The 21,922-nt window shown below is 38.6% G+C and overlaps 1 protein-coding gene across 1 annotated transcript in view; it reads right to left on the bottom strand.

Moving 5' to 3' along the window:
* OTUB2 (OTU deubiquitinase, ubiquitin aldehyde binding 2) overlaps nt 1-130 on the bottom strand; it is a 42,257-nt gene extending 42,127 nt beyond the window's left edge. Inside the window, exon 1 of the mRNA XM_053697521.1 lies at nt 85-130. Coding sequence (XP_053553496.1) covers nt 85-87 — 3 coding nt within the window. The 5' untranslated portion in view covers nt 88-130. The remainder of the gene's footprint in view (nt 1-84) is intronic.
* Between the last annotated feature and the right edge of the window lie 21,792 nt (nt 131-21,922).

The following is a 21,922-nucleotide window of genomic DNA, read 5'->3' on the forward strand; positions in this document are numbered from 1 at the left end:
TTAGAAAAGGGTTGTAAATATAATGATTACACAGATATAATTTAATAAGCCCCTTAAACACCCACAGACACAACCCTCACTAACCATGACGGATCCTTTACTTCCGTACGCCCCAGCAACCTCACATCGCACTTCCCATACTGAGCCCGCCCTTTCACTCGCCTTACCCACAGATAGTCCACCAAATAACCCTCCCCGCGCCTTACAATACACATTCTTGCTTCACCAATATAACTGCGCCCCTCACAAATATTCCTTGATAACCCCGCCCCCTCACAAATACTCCTTGATAACCCCGCCCCTCACAAATACTCCTTTACCAACATAACCCCGCCCCTCACAAATTATCCATATCCACCAATATTATACTCCCCGCCCCTCATAAATACTCCCCCAATATAACCCTCCCCGTGCCTTACAAATTATTGCTCCACCAATACAACCCTCACTAACCATGACGGATCCTTTACTTCCGTACGCCCCAACCTCACATCTCCCATACTGACTGAGCCCGCCCTAGCCTCGCCAACATAACCCGCCCCTTACATAATATACATATACTCCTTATAACCCTCCCCGTCCCTCACAAATACACCTTCAGCAACATTGCCCTCCACGCCCCTCACTAATACACCTTCACCAACATAACCCCGCCCCTCACAAATACTACTCATTCACCAAAATAACCAGCCCCTCACAAATACTGCTTCACCGACACCAACATTAACCCCGCCCCTCACAAATACTGATTCACCGACACCAATATTAACCCCGCCCCTCACAAATACTGATTCACCGACACCAATATTAACCCCGCCCCTCACAAATACTGCTTCACTAATTACAATCCTACCCCCCCCCCCAAAAAAAAATACTAGCTTCAGCAATATAATCCCACCCCTCAAATTACGTGCTTCACCAATTAACCCCTTCCTTTAAAGTTCTTGCTACACTAATATAAACCGGCCCTTTAAAATACTTCCTTCACTAGTATAACCTCGCTTCGAAATATTCACATAACCCTTTTATACCCGACCCCTCAAAATACCTACTTGCTACTTCAGCAATGTAACCCCGCCCCTAACTACAATATAACAATGGTGGCGGCTAGTAACCCATACCGTTTAAGGAACGTGTGAAGTCATAGGTCACATACAGTAATCGCCTGATATCAAGAGATACTGACAGTTTGTGTTTTTCCCCTTATGATATCAATAAGATTAAGACCCCGCAGGAAGCATAAACACGCTCCTGATTTTAATGTAAGAACAAGTAAAAATGCTGTAATCCTTGAATAAGGTTCTGGATACATATTTGAAATTATATATTTTTTTTTTACAAATTACACTCTGTATATGGACATGAAGGAGCTTAGTCAAACCTGAAGGTATAATGTGGCAATAAAGGCTTAATTAACAGCATCTAGTAAGGAAGGGTTAATAGTTAAAGGAGGTGTATAACAGTACAACATATACTATTTCATCTATCTTATGTGGCGTTAAGGGGTTCATTTCTGCCTTTTCATATTATAATAAAGCACATTTATAATTAAAGAAACAATCTTATTTCAAATACATATTTCTCCTATAGATAAAAGACTTATGTAGAATTTTCTTTTAGGGGGGTCACTATTTGTTTTTAAAAACCCCACTGTATTTTTTTATTTAACCTTTTAAAGCCGTTATGACGTTCTATTCCGTCATAATTAGACTGGGCTTTAAAGCCGTTATGACGGAATAGAACGTCATAGCTAACGGCTGTCCTGAAGCCTTCTGTGCTTCAAGGATTTAATCGCGGTCTGGAGGGCGTTCCTAGGATTGTAGGGACGCCCCCCAGATGCGATCCAATAATTGAAAAAAGTAGTTTCAATTTGTCTACATCGGAACAGTTGTTCCGATGTAGGCACTTTAACCCTGTCACGAAAGGGTTAAACACACAATATAATTAAATGTATTGCGCCATTTTGACCGCATAGTGCAAAATTGCCTGACACTACCTTAACCCCTTCACTACAAGGACATTCAGAGAAGAAGCTACCAAAAACACAGGAGAATTTTTTGCATTTTTGCCATTACTCCATTTAAACAGAAAAAGAGCCTTGTTTTTTTATTTACCTGTCAAAACTATAATTTTTTTAAAGCAGACAACCCAAGGTATTGATCTATGACCATTTTGGTATATTTCATGCCACCACTGCACCGCCAAATGCAATCAAATAAAAAAAGTTAACTTTTTCACAAACTTTGGGGTTTCTTAATGAAATTATTTATATACTGCTTGTGCAAAAATAATACAAATGGTTATACAAGCTTCTCTGGGATCCCCTTTCTTCAGAAATAGCAGACATGCATGGCTTTGCCATTGCTTTTTGGTAATTAGAATGCTGCTAATTGCAGCTGCGCACAATAGTTCCATTATTTCCTGCAGTGAATGGTTTAATCAGGTAGATTGAAAGGTTAATTTTAGCTTAAAATATTTTTTTGCAGTGTACACACTATGGTTCAGATTATGAGTGGCGCACTAACAGTTAGGTGCGAGCGAAAAGGGTTCTATTGCGACTGCGCCGTCAGATGCATGTCGGGATATTGCGTCAAAGCTCTGGTTAGCGTGCAAGTGGGAGCGTTAAATACCGCTCTACTTGTAATCTGGCCCTATATATAATAGCACATTTACACAAACTCGCACTAGATATTCGCAATCTCTATCTCACACACACTCTTACACATACTCACACACACACTGTAACACACTTACATATACTCTATCTCACAAAAACTCTGTTTCACACACACACACACAAAGACACTAACTCTCTCTCACACACACACATACACACACTCACACACTGTAACACACTTACCCGTACCCTATCTCACGCAAACTCTCTCACACACATACTCACACACACTGTAACACACTTACACATACTCTATCTCACGCAAACTTTTTCTCACACACACACTCACACTCTTAAACATACTCACACACACTGTAACATACTTACACATACTCTATCTCACGCAAACTCTTTCTGTCTCACACACACACAAAGACACTAACTCTCACACACACTCACACTGTAACACACTTACATGTACTCTCTCACGCAAACTCTCTCTCACACACACACACACACACAAAGACTCTAACTCTCTCCCACACACAAACACACTCTCACACACTCTTTATCTCGCACACATTCAGGGTCGACTCCAAGGGGGGGCATTGGGGGCACTGCCCACCCAAATGGAATGCTGTGCACCCTCAAAATATATTGATATGATCATACACTTTAAAAATAATAAATAAAATAATGAATTGTTATGTAAGGCTGCATGCTGGAGGCGGAGTTAGCTGCCGAACTGTGAGGTCGCATCACGCATCTGCAAGGAGCTCTGTGTCTTAACCTCTTATTTGGAATTGGAAGTTAATTAGAGACTTTTTGGACTTGTCTTAACCGTATTCATTTTACCTAACTATCCTGAGTTACTAATTTTCATAAACAATAGACCATGATAAGAATATGATTGTATCATATAAATATAAGTCAATAAATTGATACAGGCTTTTATCGACGCCTCAGATCACAGTGCACTTTTGAGGCGTCGATAGAAGCCGGTAGCCATTTATAGACATATTTATATAGTAGAATCATATTCTTATAGGTTCACAGTACATAGGTTGTACTAAGTAGCCTGATATCTGTTAGTTATTGCAAAACAGGTATAGCTAAATCTAATCTACAAAATTACCAGTACCGGAAAACCTAGTATCCTCACTGTTATTGTAAACAAAGGGGTTAATTGCATTGGGGGGTTTGGGGTGCATGGCTGTTTAGGGGACATGATTGAGATTTGAGAATGAATCTCAAGTTTAATGGCTCTGTTTTAGTGCACTGCATAGGATTTGGACTTCATTCTTTTACCTAGTGATTTAGCAAATATTCTCCAAATGTTAATAGTGGGGGATAAGCCAACCAGAAGATACACTTTCCTGCAGAATATGTAGGTCTGCTCTTATTTTGACTCTCATATATGCTTTGTAAATGCGTGCCCCCTCGTGAAAAAAAATGCCCCCCCATTTCATTTGTTCTGGAGCCGACCCTGCACACACTCACACTCTCATACTCACACACACACCCACCGGCTAACAATCTTATACATACTCTATCTCATGCAAACTCTCTCACACACACTCACAAAGACACTAACACTCACACACACTCTGTCCCACACTTTCTCTCTCACACACACACTTTTTCTCACACACACAAATACACTCACTCTTCCAAACACAGACAGAAAGTCACTGACAAACACAAAGACACACACACTTTCACACACACTCTCATGCAGTATTATAAATGCACATTGTCACCTTTTTGTCTGTGGCTCTTTCTCACCAAAACCGGGCATTTGTATGTCAGGACTGACTCAGCTTCAAACCCGGACACACAAATGGAAACCCTACTTATAAGTCCTATATAATAATTAAACCTTACTCATTAATGGTTGTAAAGTATAAGTTAAAATTATGGAGGTAAAAACCACTTTAGAGAATGGTTATTTCCCACTTGATTTCCCTATGTACACCATCAACCAATATCAATGATAATGGGGTTCGTGATAAACTTTTAGAATACCCTGAAATGATTTATGTAGAAAAATCTCCACAAACTTTAATAATAATTTTTATGTTGAAAATCATTAGACAGATTTTTCTAAAGGATTATGATCAATCCCAATGTTTGGAAGAACTTAGTACTGGTCAGTCATGTTTTCCAAAGATGAAAAAAAACTGAATTTATGCTTACCTGATAAATTACTTTCTCTTACGGTGTATCCAGTCCACGGATTCTTCCTTACTTGTGGGAAATTCTCAATCCCTACAGGAAGTGGCAAAGAGAGCACACAGCAGAGCTGTCCATATAGCTCCCCTCAGGCTCCGCCTCCCCAGTCATTCGACCGACGGTTAGGAGAAAAAGGAGAAACCATAGGGTGCAGTGGTGACTGTAGTTTTACAAAATTAAATGAACCTGACTTAATTGCCAGGGCGGGCTGTGGACTGGATACACCGTAAGAGAAAGTAATTTATCAGGTAAGCATAAATTCTGTTTTCTCTTACATGGTGTATCCAGTCCACGGATTCATCCTTACTTGTGGGATACCAATACCAAAGCTTTAGGACACGGATGAAGGGAGGGAACAAGTCAGTTAACCTAAACGGAAGGCACCACTGCTTGCAAAACCTTTCTCCCAAAAATAGCCTCCGAAGAAGCAAAAGTATCGAATTTGTAAAATTTGGCAAATGTATGCAGTGAAGACCAAGTCGCTGCCTTACAAATCTGTTCAACAGAAGCCTCATTCTTGAAAGCCCATGTGGAAGCCACAGCTCTGGTAGAATGAGCTGTAATTCGTTCAGGAGGCTGCTGCCCAGCAGTCTCATAAGCCAATCAGATTGAGCTCGCATTCTATTGGCTGTTCCGATCAGCCAATAGAATGCAAGCTCAATCTGATTGGCTGATTGGATCAGCCAATCGGATTTAATTTGAATATGATTGGCTGATTCCATCAGCCAATCAGAATTTTCCTACCTTAATTCCGATTGGCTGATAGAATCCTATCAGCCAATCGGAATTCGAGGGACGCCATCTTGGATGACGTCCCTTAAAGGAACCTTCATTCTGTGTTAGGACGTCGGAAGAAGAGGATGGATCCGCGCCGGAGGTCTTGAAGATGGAGCCGCTCGTCGTCGGATGGAAGAAGATAGAAGATGCCGCTTGGATGAAAATGTCTACCGGTCCGGATCTCCTCTTCTGCCCGGATAGGATGAAGACTTCTGCCCGATGATGGACCTCTTCAGCCGCCGCTTGGATCAAGACTTCAGCCGGATGATGGACGTCTTCAGCCCCCGCTTGGGCTTGGATGAAGACTTCGGAGCCTGGACCGATCAGTGATTCCCGGCGTGGTGAAGATAAGGTAGGAAGATCTTCAGGGGCTTAGTGTTAGGTTTATTTAAGGGGGGTTTTGGGTTAGATTAGGGGTATGTGGGTGGTGGGTTGTAATGTTGGGGGGGTATTGTATGTTTTTTTTTACAGGCAAAAGAGCTGAATTCTTTGGGGCATGCCCCGCAAAAGGCCCTTTTAAGGTCTGGTAAGGTAAAAGAGCTTTTCTATTTGTATTTTAGAATAGGGTAGGGCATTTTTTTATTTTGGGGGGCTTTGTTATTTTATTAGGGGGCTTAGAGTAGGTGTAATTAGCTTAAAATTCTTGTAATATTTTTATAATGTTTGTAAATATTTTTTTATTTTTTGTAACTTAGTTCTTTTTTTATTTTTTGTACTTTAGTTAGTTTATGTAATTGTATTTAATTGTAGGTATTTTATTTAATTAATTTATTGATAGTGTAGTGTTAGATTTAATTGTAGATAATTGTAGGTATTTTATTAAATTAATTTATTGATAGTGTAGTGTTAGGTTTAATTGTAACTTAGGTTAGGATTTATTTTACAGGTAATTTTGTAATTATTTTAACTAGGTAACTATTAAAGTTATTAACTATTTAATAGCTATTGTACCTAGTTAAAATAAATACAAAGTTGCCTGTAAAATAAATATTAATCCTAAAATAGCTACAATATAATTATAATTTATATTGTAGCTATATTAGGGTTTATTTTACAGGTAAGTATTTAGCTTTAAATAGGAATAATTTATTTAATAAGAGTTAATTTATTTTGTTAGAATAAAATTATATTTAACTTAGGGGGGTGTTAGTGTTAGGGTTAGACTTAGCTTTAGGGGTTAATACATTTATTATAGTAGCGGTGAGGTCCGGTCGGCAGATTAGGGGTTAATAATTGTAGGTAGGTGGAGGCGACGATGGGGGCGGCAGATTAGGGGTTAATAAATATAATATAGAGGTCGGCGGTGTTAGGGGCAGCAGATTAGGGGTACATAGGGATAATGTAGGTTGCGGCAGTGTACGGAGCGGCAGATTAGGGGTTAAAAAAAATATGCAGGTGTCAGCGATAGAGGTTAATAAGTGTAAGGTTAGGGGTGTTTAGACTCAGGGTTCATGTTAGGGTGTTAGGTGCAAACTTAGAAACTGTTTCCCCATAGGAAACAATGGGGCTGCGTTAGGAGCTGAACGCTCCTTTTTTTCAGCTCAAACGGCCCCATTGTTTCCTATGGGGGAATCATGCATGAGCACGTTTTTGAAGCTGGCCGCGTCCGTAAGCACCGCTGGTATTGAGAGTTGCAGTGGCGGTAAATTATGCTCTACGCTCCTTTTTTGGAGCCTAACGCAGCCATTCTGTGAACTCTAAATACCAGCGGTATTTAAAAGGTGCGGGGAAAAAAAAGCCAGCGTTAGCTACGCGGGTCGTTACCGACAAAACTCTAAATCTAGCCGAATGTTTTTTGTACATGTGCTGGTATGGGAGAAAGTCATGTGGCTACAGAGGGATACACGCATGCCCAGGAGCAAAACAGGCCACCCAGGCACCCACTGCCCATCACCCATGCCTGCTCCAGAGTCCATACATATACATACTGCTGAGATCGGTTACCCTAGTTATATTACCCTGCATGGATGTTTGATAAATCTCTAACTTTCAGCTGTCACAAACTGAAATGTACGGGTCATTTTTAATGGCATGTGAGGAAGATCTCCAGCTCTCACCTACTACGCTGCTTCTAGTGTCTGGTGTATGGAGGAGGAGGGCAGCACATCTTTTCACTTGAAGTTTATTGCCTGCTGCTCTCCTTGTTTAATTTCTCCGGGTCTCTGAGTTGTGTGCGTATATCACACAGCGCTGTCAGTCAGCTTAGGTCATTCCCCCTCAGTGTAGCACAGGAAACAGATCAAGCTGTGCTACACCGAAGGGATGTGAAAAGTGATTTATTTTTTTATTTTATTTTAACAGTGCTCTGTCACTGCGTCTTGCAGCTCAGTTTTCCAGGAGTCCAGCACTGTTGAAATAAAATTTAAAAAATTCACATTCCACATCCCTCCTGTTATAGGAGTTCTGTGTTGCGCTGACTGCAATACACAGAGAGGGCTTAGAGGGAACATTGGAAATGAGGCATTATTGCCTTGAAAGTCCGCTGGTGTTGGCCCTAAGAATGGCAGCTTCTGCCTGCATTACGGTAACAGTCCAAATACTGTAAGGGATCGCAGAGGGATGTAGAACAAGCCAGGGCCGTCTCGGTTACAAAAGAAGGGACAAGTAGCAATGTGATGCCTGTGTAGGGTGGGGCTAGCTAAGGTAACCGACTGCTACCTTGAGGCAGGCGCAGATGGATATGTATCTTCAAGCCGGCCGGCTACCAAAGTAGGGCCACTTATTGTTGTGTGGTGGTGCCAGCTGTGCAGGGAAGGTTAAAGTAATTGGCCCCGGCCCACCAGACATTTGCCCGGTGTGCCCGATGCTCAGTCCGGGCCTGATGCTCTGGTATTACTCAGTGGAGCGCAAATATCGCTTTCAAGATAGTATTTGGTCTTATAGATCAGAAGCATATATTTATCGCTTGATAACATTATTTGTTTCTCTTTCTTAGGCTGCAGTGTACCAATATTTAACTATGGGGAGTAATTAAAAACACTCTGGATCTCCATAAGATAGAAAACAAAGGCATTTAATTGGCTGCTCCTAATGCCAGTCATTATGGAACTGAGTGGAAACCACTGTGTTTTTACAACTTGAAAGAGAACTGAAATAATGCCGATTTTTTAAGGGAAAGCAGGGTAAAAGAAATGTAAACTGTGTCAGGGTATCTCTAAATGTCAGAAGATAATACATATCTATATAATAAGATAAAATCAGTATGAAAGCGATCAAATATTAAGGTTGAGCATGCTTAATGCCATTTGCTGAATACTTTCTCTGTATTACAAATCTGAGGTTCAGACATGAAATACCTTGCTAATTACCTCAGGATTCAGCTGGAACCTTTCCTCCCCTCCTCACTCAATATGCTAAATTATACAATTGTATTGTAGCTTGTATTCATAATACTGTGTAGTTTAAAACTAGTCTTTTGTTTGCCAAGTAATTTATAATTGCAGCTATGTAGATATATTTTAGAATTTGCCTTATTGTATATAAATAAGAATTTATTTCAGCTCAGATAAATTGGCATAAATTGGCTGTTTGCACTAATATCCTATATAATTTCTGATGTTTTAAATTGGAGTTATATAGGATCAATTGTAGGCTAAGTAGCTTAATTGTACTGGTCTGAAAGTTAGTGGCTCATACTTTGGTATTTTAATGCAACTTTGATTTGGGAGATTATTGTGAATAAGGTAATTTGTAAATATATATGTTTATGATCCTTGTATAGAATATTGTAACAGTTTAAGCTTGTATAGTTTGATTCATAATCTGGTTCCTATAAATATAACTAATATAAAGAATTTAGGAATTTATATTAATTTTAATTGTTTCTGTAAGGACTACAAGTTCGTATCAGTACCTTTTTGTACTGTCTCTTTAAAATCTTCGTTTACTCCCTATACAAACCACTTCCTGCTGACTATCATTGCTGGTTAATTAAAGTTGATATGCCAAACAGCTAACTCCTCTAACAAATTGTTCTAGCAAAGAATCATTGTTACCTTAATTTGGACCTCTCGTGTGTCACTACCAGTCTACAGCGTTACCGGGTGCCTCTCAACAGACTTCACTCTCGCAACTCCGCTGACGTCATCAGCTATGGACGAGTTGCTGTCTCCTGAGTCTCCAGGATTGGCGTGCCGCCGTTACATCTGCTCTACAAACGATTCAGTGAAGCTCTCTAGCATATTCACTTCACAACTGAGGTAACGCATGCCATAACTTACAACTGTATACTTAATCTAGTGTTAGTATATGTTAAGTTACGGCTATATTAAGTCACTGTGGTAACCTGTTAACATAACATCCTGGTTGCCTCCGTGACACAAACTAACTTCATATCCAGCTCTATATCACTTACCTGTCAGTACAGTACTCATGCTATACTACTGAAGCACTTAAGATAGGTACTTTACATAATAAACCAGCCATAAAAGAAGAAATAGTGGGTAATTAATTTAGCCATATAAAATATTCCCTTGAGAATTCTACCTATTGTGCATTATGGATCCAAATACCATATCTAGTCAGATACAAAGTTTGTCTGACAGAATGGATATTTTGACAAACTCATTTCATGAATTACAAGTGGAAAATCAGGCCCTAAAAGCCTGTTTAAGGGAGATTCTTTCTACTAAACCTAATCCTTCAGAGCTGCACCCTGAATCCCTAGTCTCACCCCCAGAGAAGTTTTCTGGTAATCTCTCCCAATTTAGGGAGTTTAAAAATTCCTGCATGCTACTTTTTGATCTCAAACCTAAAACTTATCCTTCAGAGAGGATAAGAGTGTTGACGGTTATGTCATATCTCAGGGGAGAACCTAGGGTCTGGGCGGATACATTTTATGAAAGGCAGGACTCTATTCTGGGATCCCTTGATGCCTTTTTTTCTGAAATGTCAGCTCTATATGATGACTTGTTTAAACAAATCTCAGCAGAAAACACCTTGAGAACACTAAAACAGTTGAAAAACCCAGTCGAGACATATATTACCCAATTTAAGATCTCCGCTAGAGATTCCATGTGGAACGATGTTTCACTGAAAAACCAGTTTCGTCTTGGATTGTCAGAAGAACTCAAAGATGAGCTTTCACTTATTGGTATCCCAGATACCCTTGAGGAACTGTACAGTCTTTCTATTAACATAGATAGACGTCTCAGGGAGAGACGTTCTGAAAAAGCTGGCAGTGCTAAAAAGTACCTCTCATCACCTACCTATCTAGTCAAAGACACACCACAACCGATGGAAATTGGGTTAATCAAAGGACCATTATCACTCCAAGAAAAATCCAGAAGGAAGTCACATGTACTGTACATCCCCCGCACATGAGGTTAAAGAATGCCCAATATTAGCCAAACAGAAGATGGGTAAGCTAACTAGATTTCAAATAATTTTTCCTCCAAGTTGGTAGCTTCCTCCTACATAACTATTCCTCTTTTTTTACAGTGGGAACACTGCAAGATTAAAACGAATGCGATTGTTGACACAGGATTCTGTGGGAATTTTATATATGTGAATTTTGTGAAAAGAAATAAAATTCCTCATATCACCAAGCATAATCCTGTCTCAGTGAAGGTCATTGATGGTAATTTATTATCTTCTGGTCAAGTTATACATCAAACTATAACACTACAACTTTCCACAGACACAGGTCATACAGAAGGTATATCATTTGATGTTATTTCATCTCCAATGTTTGATGTCATCCTTGGCATAAATTGGTTACGCTTACATAAACCACACATAGATTGGTCGGAACTTAGCCTCACATTCCCTTCTGCCCATACTCTGACCAATTATAACACTTGTTCCACTTTATTACAAGTAACCGACACTAGTATTCCCCAACACTATAAAGAATATTCAGATGTTTTTGACAAAAAAGAAGCCAAGACTCTACCCCCTCACAGGGCTTATGATTGCCCCATAGACTTGCTTCCAGGAGTCTCTATTCCGTTTGGGCACATCTACCCCCTCTCTAAGCCCGAACTAGAACATCTGAAGAATTATATTGATGATAACCTAAAAAAGGAGTTTATCAGACCTAGTACCTCTCCAGCAGGTGCGGGCATATTTTTTGTCACTAACAAAGATAGGTCTTTAAGACCAATAATTGACTATAGTTAAATAGATACACCAAGAAGAACAGATATCCTCTCCCTCTAATCCCTGAACTTATAGAAAGATTGCGTGGTGCCTCGGTTTTCACAAAATTGGACCTTAGAGGCACCTATAATCTTATCAGAATGAGAGCTGGAGATGAGTGGCTTACGGCATTTAGGACCAGATATAGTCTCTTTGAATATACTGTAATGCCATTTGGTTTATGTAATGCTCCAGCGACATTTCAATGTTTGATCAATGGCATTTTCAGGGATATTTTGGATGTATACCTTGTGGTGTATCTAGATGATATTTAATCTATTCTCAAAATCTTGAGCAACATAAGATACACGTTAAAAAACGTTCTAGCTAGGTTAAGGGAACATAAGCTTTACGCCAAATTAGAAAAATGTATCTTCGATACCCAAAACATTACCTTTTTAGGTTATCATATAACAACACAGGGAATAAGTATGGAAGACAACAAGGTTTGTACTATTTTAGACTGGCCTGTTCCCACATCATAAAAGGATGTTCAGCGCTTCCTAGGTTTTTTGAATTTCTATAGGAAGTTTATTCCCGGATTCACTGCTACAACTAAACCTCTCTCAGATCTTACCAAATTAAACTCCACTTTCAAATGGACAGCTGAAGCACAATCTGTATTTGACCTTCTAAAGGTTAAATTTTCATCAGCTCCGATATTACAATTCCCTGATATGAATAACCAGTTCATACTGGAGGTCGATGCCTTAGATTACGCTATCAGAGCTATTTTATCTCAAAAAAGATCTTTCAAAGAACCTCTACATCTAGTTGCTTACTTTTCCAGACTCATGCAACCTGCAGAACTAAATTACCCAGTCGGGGAAAAGGAGTTGTTTGCGATTAAGTGCTCATTTGACCACTGGCGGCACCTTCTGGAAGGTACCTTACATCCCATCATCATTTATACAGACCATAAAAATCTTCAGTATCTTCAATCCAATAGAACACTTTGTTCCAGATAGCTCCGTTGGAGTCTTTACTTTACCAGGTTCCAATACATCATCACTTACAGACCTGGTACAAAGAACGGTAAGGCGGATGCCCTTTCCAGAAAGGACTGCAGAATAACCTCCAACAACTCTCCTTCCACTGTTATCCCAAAACATTGTATCATAGGAGTTCTTAACGGTTTAACTCCACAAATTAAAGAAGCACAAGCTACAGATAACACCAAACCTACTAAAGAATTACATCAGCATACCAATGGATTATACTATAAGAATGAGAAGTTGTATATACCACCTTCCCTCAGACAATCAGTTTTCAAAGTCGTACATGATTCTCCTCTTGCAGGTCATATGGGAATCAATAAAACTTTAGAGTTACTTAAACGTTCCTTCTGGTGGCCTTCCATGCTCAAATCCTTAAAAGGTTTTCTTGTCCCAATGTAACATATGTGCAACTTTGAAACACTCTAGGCAACATCCAATGGGATTGCTCCAATCTCTCCAGGTACCACATGCCCCATGGGAAATGGTTTCTATGGATTTTATAGTCGATCTCCCTAAATCTCTGACATACACCGCATTATTCGTAGTTACGGATCTTTTCTCGAAGATGGCACATTTCATCCCTGCCACTGCTTTACCCACTTCGAAACAAACTTGTGACTTATTCATAAAAGAAGTCATACGTCTACATGGAATTACTAAATCTGTGATAAGTGACAGAGGAACTCAGTTTACATCTAAATTCTGGAAAAACGTCTGCCGAGCTCTACATATAGACCAAAGGCTCAGTACTTCTTTCCACCCACAAACTAATGGTCAGACTGAGTGTGTAAACCAATGGGTAGAACAATACCTAAGATGCTATTGTTCACAACAACAGGACTCTTGGGCATCTTACCTACCTTTAGCCGAGTTCGCCTACAACAATAATGTAAATTCTTCTACTGGATATATCCCGTTTTTTGTCAACTATGGGTTACATCCCCGTTTTGATCTACTTCTGAAGTTAGATTCACCTTGCCCACAAGTGAACGATCTCGTCAATGACATTTCACAGACCTTCTCCTCTGTAAGGGACCATATACTTGATTCACAATCTGCTCAACGAAAATATTACAATCTTCGTCACAGGAAAAATCCTGAATATACCGTTGGTCAATTAGTATGGCTTTCTACGAAGAACTTAAAACTTCATTATCCATGTAAGAAACTAGGAAAATTATTCATTGCACCATTCCTCATCATCTCCATTACCAATCCGGTCACCGTTACTTTGAAATTGCCTTCAAACTTTAAGGTTCATCCCACTTTCCACATTTCGTTGATTAAACCCTGTACCTCTGCTACTTCCACGCCTAATATCCAGGAGGATTTCCTTGGTATGGATCCAGATGTCCAATATGAAGTGCATAGTATTCTCGATTCCCATATACGTTACGGTAAACTTTATTACCTTGTACATTGGATGGGTTATGGCCATGAGGACGACACCTGGGAGCCTGCTTCCAACATCTCAGCCCCGAGGTTGATTTCGCTTTTCCATAGGCGAAATCCGGATAGACCTAGACCTTTAAACCTCACAGTGGTTTCCTTTTGGGGGGGCCTATGTAAGGACTACAAGTTCATATCAGTACCTTTTTGTACTGTCTCTTTAAAATCTTTGTTTACTCCCTATAAAAACCACTTCCTGCTGACTCTCATTGCTGGTTAATTGAAGTTGATATGCCAAACAGCTAACTCTTCTAACAAATCGTTCTAGCAAAGAATCATTGTTACCTTAATTTGGACCTCTCGTGTGTCACTACCAGTCTACAGCATTACCGGGTGCCTCTCAACAGACTTCACTCTCGCAACTCCGCTGACATCATCAGCTACGGATGAGTTGCTGTCTCCTGATTCTCCATTATCAGCTTGCCGCCGTTACATCTGCTCTACAAATGATTCAGTGAAGCTCTCTAGCATCTTCACAACTGAGGTAACACATGCCATAACTTACAACTGTATACTTAATCTAGTGTTAGTATAAGTAAAGTTTCGGCTATATTAAGTCACTGGGGTAACCTGTTAACTTAACATCCTGGTTTCCTCCGTGACACAAACTAACTACATATCCAGCTCTATATCACTTACCTGTCATCATCTATAACAGTACACATGCTATATTACTGAAGCTCTTAAGATAGGTACTTTACAGTTTCGTATATGCATTTTATTGGGGGTTTGTTTTAAAGAATAATTATTAAATATATTGTATTATAACCCGGCCATATACTGACATATTAATTGGAGGCGCTGCAGTAGATATTATTAAATTTATCACATTGATATAATATATTTATAGTAAATAGAAATTATTTTAAAAAAAAAAGAGAATTTTTTTTTTTAAATTAATCTAAAAAAAAAATTATTATTTTTTTTGTGTGATTTAATATTTCAAAATTAATATTAATATCTTGAAATATTATTCAAATAATTTTTTTGAAAAATTGATAAATTGATTTTTCAAATTTGAAAATTAATATTTATATAGTTTTTTTTCTCTTGTTGGTCAAAATTGTATTAGCGTTTTAATTTAACTAAATACTAGGCCAATATAATAATGTCTGTTACTAGAAGTGAATCAATTAATTCTATACATAGTGTTGAAATATGTTCCCCAAAATTGCCCGTTAGTCAGGCAGAAACGCTTAAAACAGAAGCCATTTCTCACCTTAAAAATAAATTAAATATTAAGGGAGAATTAGGCGCTTACCTTAAGATGCTGAAGACTAAGGCCAAAAATATTGCAGATAATATATGGTGTGGCTAAAGCAAAATATTCCAAGGGCTATTAAAATTGGGCCAACCTTAAAAGCGGGGAAAACGTGATGAAATCATTTTCAAAACTTGGGGCCTGCTCCTCTATGTGAACGATAAAATGTACAATAAAATAGAAGTACAAAATTCACAATTGGAGCAACTGAGGGGTGAAAATTATTCATTAAGGTTAGATGAGGAAGAGGCAGAACGAATCCAGGATAAAATTGATGAGTTTGCCCAAAACATGGCCATAACCAGAATTTAGTAGCTCAGATAGAAGATTTGCATAAGGAACTCGCACAAAGCCAAAGATCGTTAAGTGGTTTAAAATGGCTGTATCGTCATAATGAAAACCCCTCTATTAGCAATAAGGATAATGCAGATAATTCTAACTCCCTTAAAGAATACATCAGAAATGAATTACAGAACTTTAGGGAATAATTTAAACACAGGTCACTGATTGGCTCAGAGATAAACTTCCCACATAGACAATCACCTCATGTTTTAATTTCAGAGAACTGCTACACTTCAGAGGGGGAGCACAGTGATTATAGTTAATCAGAGGGCGGAGCTAGCTACCCAAATAGCCCCCATAATACTAATATACGTAAGAGTTCTCACCATAGTAAATATAGGGCAGATAGGGGGTGCTCCAGCCCCAAAAATAAGGTCCCTAGGAGAGCCCAAGATACGTCTAATAAGGTATATGACACCCCTAAAATAATTACTTTCGGGGACACCCGGGCGGCGGCCATCTTGCAGGTCGCACTGAACTTCAGCTCCTCAAGCTTCTTCCACTGATCTCTAATTTAAAGCTGTACTTCTATTAGTACCCTGTTCTAAATAGTGGAGAGGCTTGTCTGAAGAGGTCTGCTTTCTAGAAATAGGGTTTTGGAGAGTGACCGGGCTTCACTGCCCTCAGTACCGGACTTTTTACTTTGAGGCCTTCCCCTATAATAGAAGCCTCAGCCCGTCCCCACAACTATCTGTGCCTTAAGTGCGCAGTCACAAACTAAGCTTCTACTGTACAATACACCCGCCATCAACATTCAACTATACGGGGATAAGATGGAACACTTTCTTCTAATAGCACTCAGCGATTTGCTGGATACCTACCAAAAGGCCTTCTCTGAGACCTTGGATGCGGCTTTCCGCCTTGGACCGCTAGTGGAAGAACCCATATGTGCACGAAAGGGGTACGGGAGCGGCGGTGCCTTGGGGCCCCGGTACCAGCCGCTTGCCTCCCTAAATGTTAATGTGGCCTTAGACTCTAGCTGCACGCCCCGCGGCGTGATTGAACAGTTCCCCAAGGCAGAGGGGGGAGATGGCTGCAGAGCTATCATACTTATGGAGGTTGAGCCTATAAGAATGAGCCCCGTAGCAGCAGTACGATCAGCTAGAGCAACACCTGTAATACTTACAGCCTCGGATCAACAGAAGATTGCCGCACTGATTCAGCCACTGCCGAGGTCTTCTGGTCCTCAGACATCGCAGAGCTCAAATAGAAAGCAGCGTGCGCGCATGGAGGTCACAGAGCAGTCACTGCTAAGAAAATCCTTGAATCCCACCTATGGAGCACATACTAAGCATCGGTACCTACTTTCGTTGACACCGAGCTGCGATGTTTCTGGGACTTCATTCAGAGGTGTGGGGGACGTTGCTGTTACCGCATCCTTTTTGCTCAATCTCCTATGGCCCACCACACTAAACTCCTTCAATTATATGGGACATTGGCCTCTGATGGATAGATCTGGAGTGGGGTAACTTGTAGCTTTCCAAGTGTGGACGTTGGGTAAGCTGAGTAGTCTGGGACAGGTATAACTCTATGCCCACAGATATGCATCTAATGATCCCACCAAATTGACATTAACCTCTGGCTCCTCTCTGTGTTACTGCGGATTCAAACATTGTACATTCCCTGTCTGTTTTTGCCTTTGCAAGAGCCTACCAGTAGCACATTTAAGGCAGTATATATGAAGTTTATTTAAAGTTAATATGTTTCTCCCTATATCGTTGGTGTGACTGCCTCCTGCAAAATAGCAAGTACTACACTGGACTGTTAGCTAGTGTTTATACCATACTCTTATCTGTTATGTATAAGTGCATTGAATTGTTTTGACCTATTTGTGTTATATTCCTGCTCAGCTTGCAAACTCACTCTTTAGAAATGTGTTAGTTCTACTTAATCTCGTTGATCACACCATGCTCATTTGGTTATGATGTCTGGATATAGAGCTCATGACTTCCTATACGAAGGGTGCTGTTATAAGATCTGTCTATAAGTATTTGTACTTCTCGCTATAGCTATATATTCTGTGTATTACTTACCACATTAGTTATATAGGCACATCTAGCTAATCCAGTTAAACTAAGAGCTGCCAAACATCAGCTTTTAAGATCATACTCCCTACATATTCAGTGGTGCACCTCATAGCTATGATCTTCAAACTTACCCTAGGTAAGCTCTCACTAACCTATGCAAATAATACTACTACTACCCAGCTTACATTAATAGTTGTTATACAGGTCAGGAGGTCTGGCTAACTTATTGTAGGAAAACAACCCTCTTGTATTCTACATACTCCCCTCCCTTATGATATTTTGCTAACATGTCAGTATAAGTACAAAGTTTGCGGTTGCTATATAAACAGTTTTGTATTCTTTTTTTTCTATTACTATTATTTGATGATGTCCAATCTTACCTATGCATAATGCTAGTATATGTCCCTCCTTTATTTAAATCTATATTTGTTTTATTTTACTTTTCCCCTGAAATTTCCCCAGTATGTAATAGCTCTCTCCTTAGAGGTCCAAGAGAGACCTCTATTTGTCATTAGGGGAAATTACCTTTGTAATCAACATATTTTATGGGGACATATATTAATAAAATCTCACCTTTATTTCAAGGTCCAAGAGTGACCGTGAGTTACACTAGAGCACCTCCTATACGTTACTTAGTATACATGGGCCCATAAGTGGCCTGTTGAAACATTGGAGGTGTGTTTTTCTTATCTATAAAAGTAAAATGAGGTTCTATCTTTCAAGTTTAATAGTGATTTGTCTAGCAGATTCGCTCTAGCCTCTTGTATTGTGACAGCCCGGAATTTTGTTATTTTTTACAGGCCTGAGTGTAATTACTTAATTAACACATGTTATATTTGATGTATTTACTACTGATTTTTTGTCTGATGTTCGCTATATGTATAACCTCAATAAAAATTATTAAAAAAAAAAAAAAAAAAAAATTACTTTCTTAAAGGATGCAGTACCTACATTTTTCAAAAACGGAACCACTTCTATAATTGACCACTTAGAGACCAATGAAAATGATTTATCCATAATGAATGTTACTAGTGAGCAGTCAAAAATTTAATTTTTGCCCTGGGTATTTGAGGATAAACATCACAAATTCTTTGCTTCACTCAAGGATATGAATATTTATTCCTGGAATGAAACAAAAAATCAGTGCAGAAAAGAATTTGTGAAATATCGCACTGCTTGCGAAAATAGCTGTATACGGTTTAAAATGTGGAGCGAATCAAAGCCCAATTAAATTCCTTTCTGTACTGAAAAGTGCGTACAGTATGGCCGAAGACTACCCCATATTTGAAAGCTCAGAATTTGTAAATTTATTTTTCGAAGCATTGCCCGAGCACATCAAAATTAATTTAGCTAGAGATTTTGATGAGCACATTTATAGAAACCAGATTATGAATCAAACTATACAAGCTTAAACTGTTACAAGATAAAGAATTTAGGAATTTATATTAATTTTAATTGATTCATATATGCATTTTATTGGGGGTTTGTTTTAAAGAATAATTATTAAATATATTGTATTATAACCCGGCTATATACTGACAACTGGTACTGCCATGAACTGTTATGTAAAAAACAAGGAGCGGATCTCATAGGCTCTCACCATCATGAAAGAAATTAATTTATCAGAAAAGCATAAATTTAGTTTTCTTTCATAAGATGTTGAGTCCACAAGCCATCACATGTGGTATCTTATACCCAAGTTGTGAAGTCCACGAGACCATCATGAAATAGGGGGGTAAAACAGTTAAGACAGGTAGAGGTATTAAACAACCTGAAGAACATTCCTACTAAAAGCATCCTCAATAGAGGCAAACGTGTCAAAATGGTAGCATTTGATAAAGGTATGAAAATATGATCAAGTAGCTGACTTGCACATCTGTTCAATGGAATCTTCTTTTCTAAAAGCCCAAGAAGTGTCAACTACTCTGGTAGAATGAGCAGTAATTCATTCAAGGGGAAGTTTGAGAACCCCTTTCAATGGACATGTAGATTAGCACTTAAAACAAAAAATACTAACAAATCATGGGAAAGTAGGAGGGATTAAAGCTCTGTTGTGTGGGTTGTTTTGCCTCCTCCTGTAGGATTGGGCTTTAATCCCACATGTGATGGCTCATGGGCTCTCACCTTCTTATGAAAGAAAAATCATTTTTTTACTTTTTAATAAATGTATGTTTGATATTTTACGCAAAATGGAAATCTTTTTTCCAGCGGACAAATTTGATGCCGAAGAGTTGATGGCAGGAACTGATATATATATTGCAGTGTTCTCCACAGAAAATGTTGTCAGCCAGGCATTATGGAGTAGCCGGATGGGGGCAGTGTAATATTTTTTTAATATTAGATAATTTTCTGCTATCCAAAGCACAAATTAATTGCATAATTTAACATAAATGTATTTAATGATAATTTGTACAATAAAAATTAAACATTTTTAATATTAGCTATGTTTAGCTTAATATTGGCTAAAATTTTAGCCAGGTGGTCAGTAAAAAGGCCCTGGGGAGAATACTGTATTGAAAGTGAATGTTTAAGTGTTATAGCTCTTTCGTGATTGTTTGATATGCTCCTGAGAAAGATGTCCTTAATCGTTGAAATGCAAATAAATCAGTATTGTATTTCAATATTTCTCACTGGAGCTGTGGTTTTATTAATAAACCTGCTGGAATTCGGGAGCTGATTCCCTTTGGGTATTTTCCTTTAGTATTCTTTTTGGATATTATGTATTGCACTATTGTGGCTTCTCCTCCATAGTGTTGGAAAGAGGCTTCACAATAACATTGGGAACGCTTCTGATCATTGCCTCCATCCATTAAGTATCTTTGAATAGTGGTTCTAGGAGAGACTATAGGAAGGCAGTGGTCTAGTTGAGATGAGACCATTGTCTTTTTTTACTATATTATTATCTGTTAGTATATTTGCAGAAGTTTTTATTGTTTAAAGTTAATTCTACTTCTCGCCCCCATAGAAGACTTTTATATGAGGGATTTAGTGCACCTGTGCTTTCTGACATGCAGTATTTCAGACTGCCCATGCTTTTTAATGTTTGGGAACTATGGCATTAACATTTTTTACCTGAATTTCCTAGGTTTTATTGTAATAAATGTATGCGTCATATGCTGTGTAATGTTTGTGTGCATGTGTATATTGCATTTCTTTGTGTATCGTATGTATGTAGGTTGTGCTTTTTGTGGCATAATAAAAAATGTACGGCAGCCGCACCGCATTAAGTGGAAATTCTGTTTATGCATAAAAATGTACACCAATCATAATGATTATGTTTCAGACTTGCATGCCCGTAGTAATGTCACAAAACACCATATAATATCACAGCATTAAATAGTTCACCAGGGGCAGTTGTGCAATGGTTATTAACCATTCATTTGCTGCAAAAAGTGTTACATATCACATTGCTGCCCTCTACTGGCTATCCTAAAAATTGTATATAGAAGCAACAAAACCAATTTTATTCACATATATTTAAAAAGGCTCAACAATATCAATTTGTTTACCATTTCTATTTCACCAAAAAAAAAAAAAAAAAAATACTTTTTAAATTATTAGCAACAGGTGCCCCTATTTCTTTTCTCCTAATATTCAAATTTATGCCGTGCTATTCTTTCCCTGTTTTGTTTGGGTTGTCTCTCAAATATAGACAATTACACATAGACACTTGATCAAGTACACCACAAAAGTAGTGTTACATGTATCATAACTGTTAAAGAACTACCTTTTAATCAAGCAATTACAATTTGAGCACCCCAAATAGGGATAACATCCTTAGTTTTTAGTTATAATATAGCTCAGTGAATCAGTTCTTACACTACCCACATCAGCCTTTATCAGAGTATCACGTAAACTCATACATCCTTTGTAGGCGGGCAAAGTTAGGTTCCTTAAAGCTGGTGCCCATGGGTGACTATCTCTCAGAATAGGTCAATATTTTTTAATAATCTTTTGAATACGTGTACTTGATGAATTGTATTCAGATACAAAGACAATCCTATCAATTCTGCTGTCTACTGTATAGTAAAGCTGTCTATATTCATTACTCTTTTGGCACATTTTGCAACTCATATCTCAT

Source organism: Bombina bombina, chromosome 1, assembly GCF_027579735.1.
Source record: "Bombina bombina isolate aBomBom1 chromosome 1, aBomBom1.pri, whole genome shotgun sequence".
NCBI classification, from domain to species: domain Eukaryota; kingdom Metazoa; phylum Chordata; class Amphibia; order Anura; family Bombinatoridae; genus Bombina; species Bombina bombina.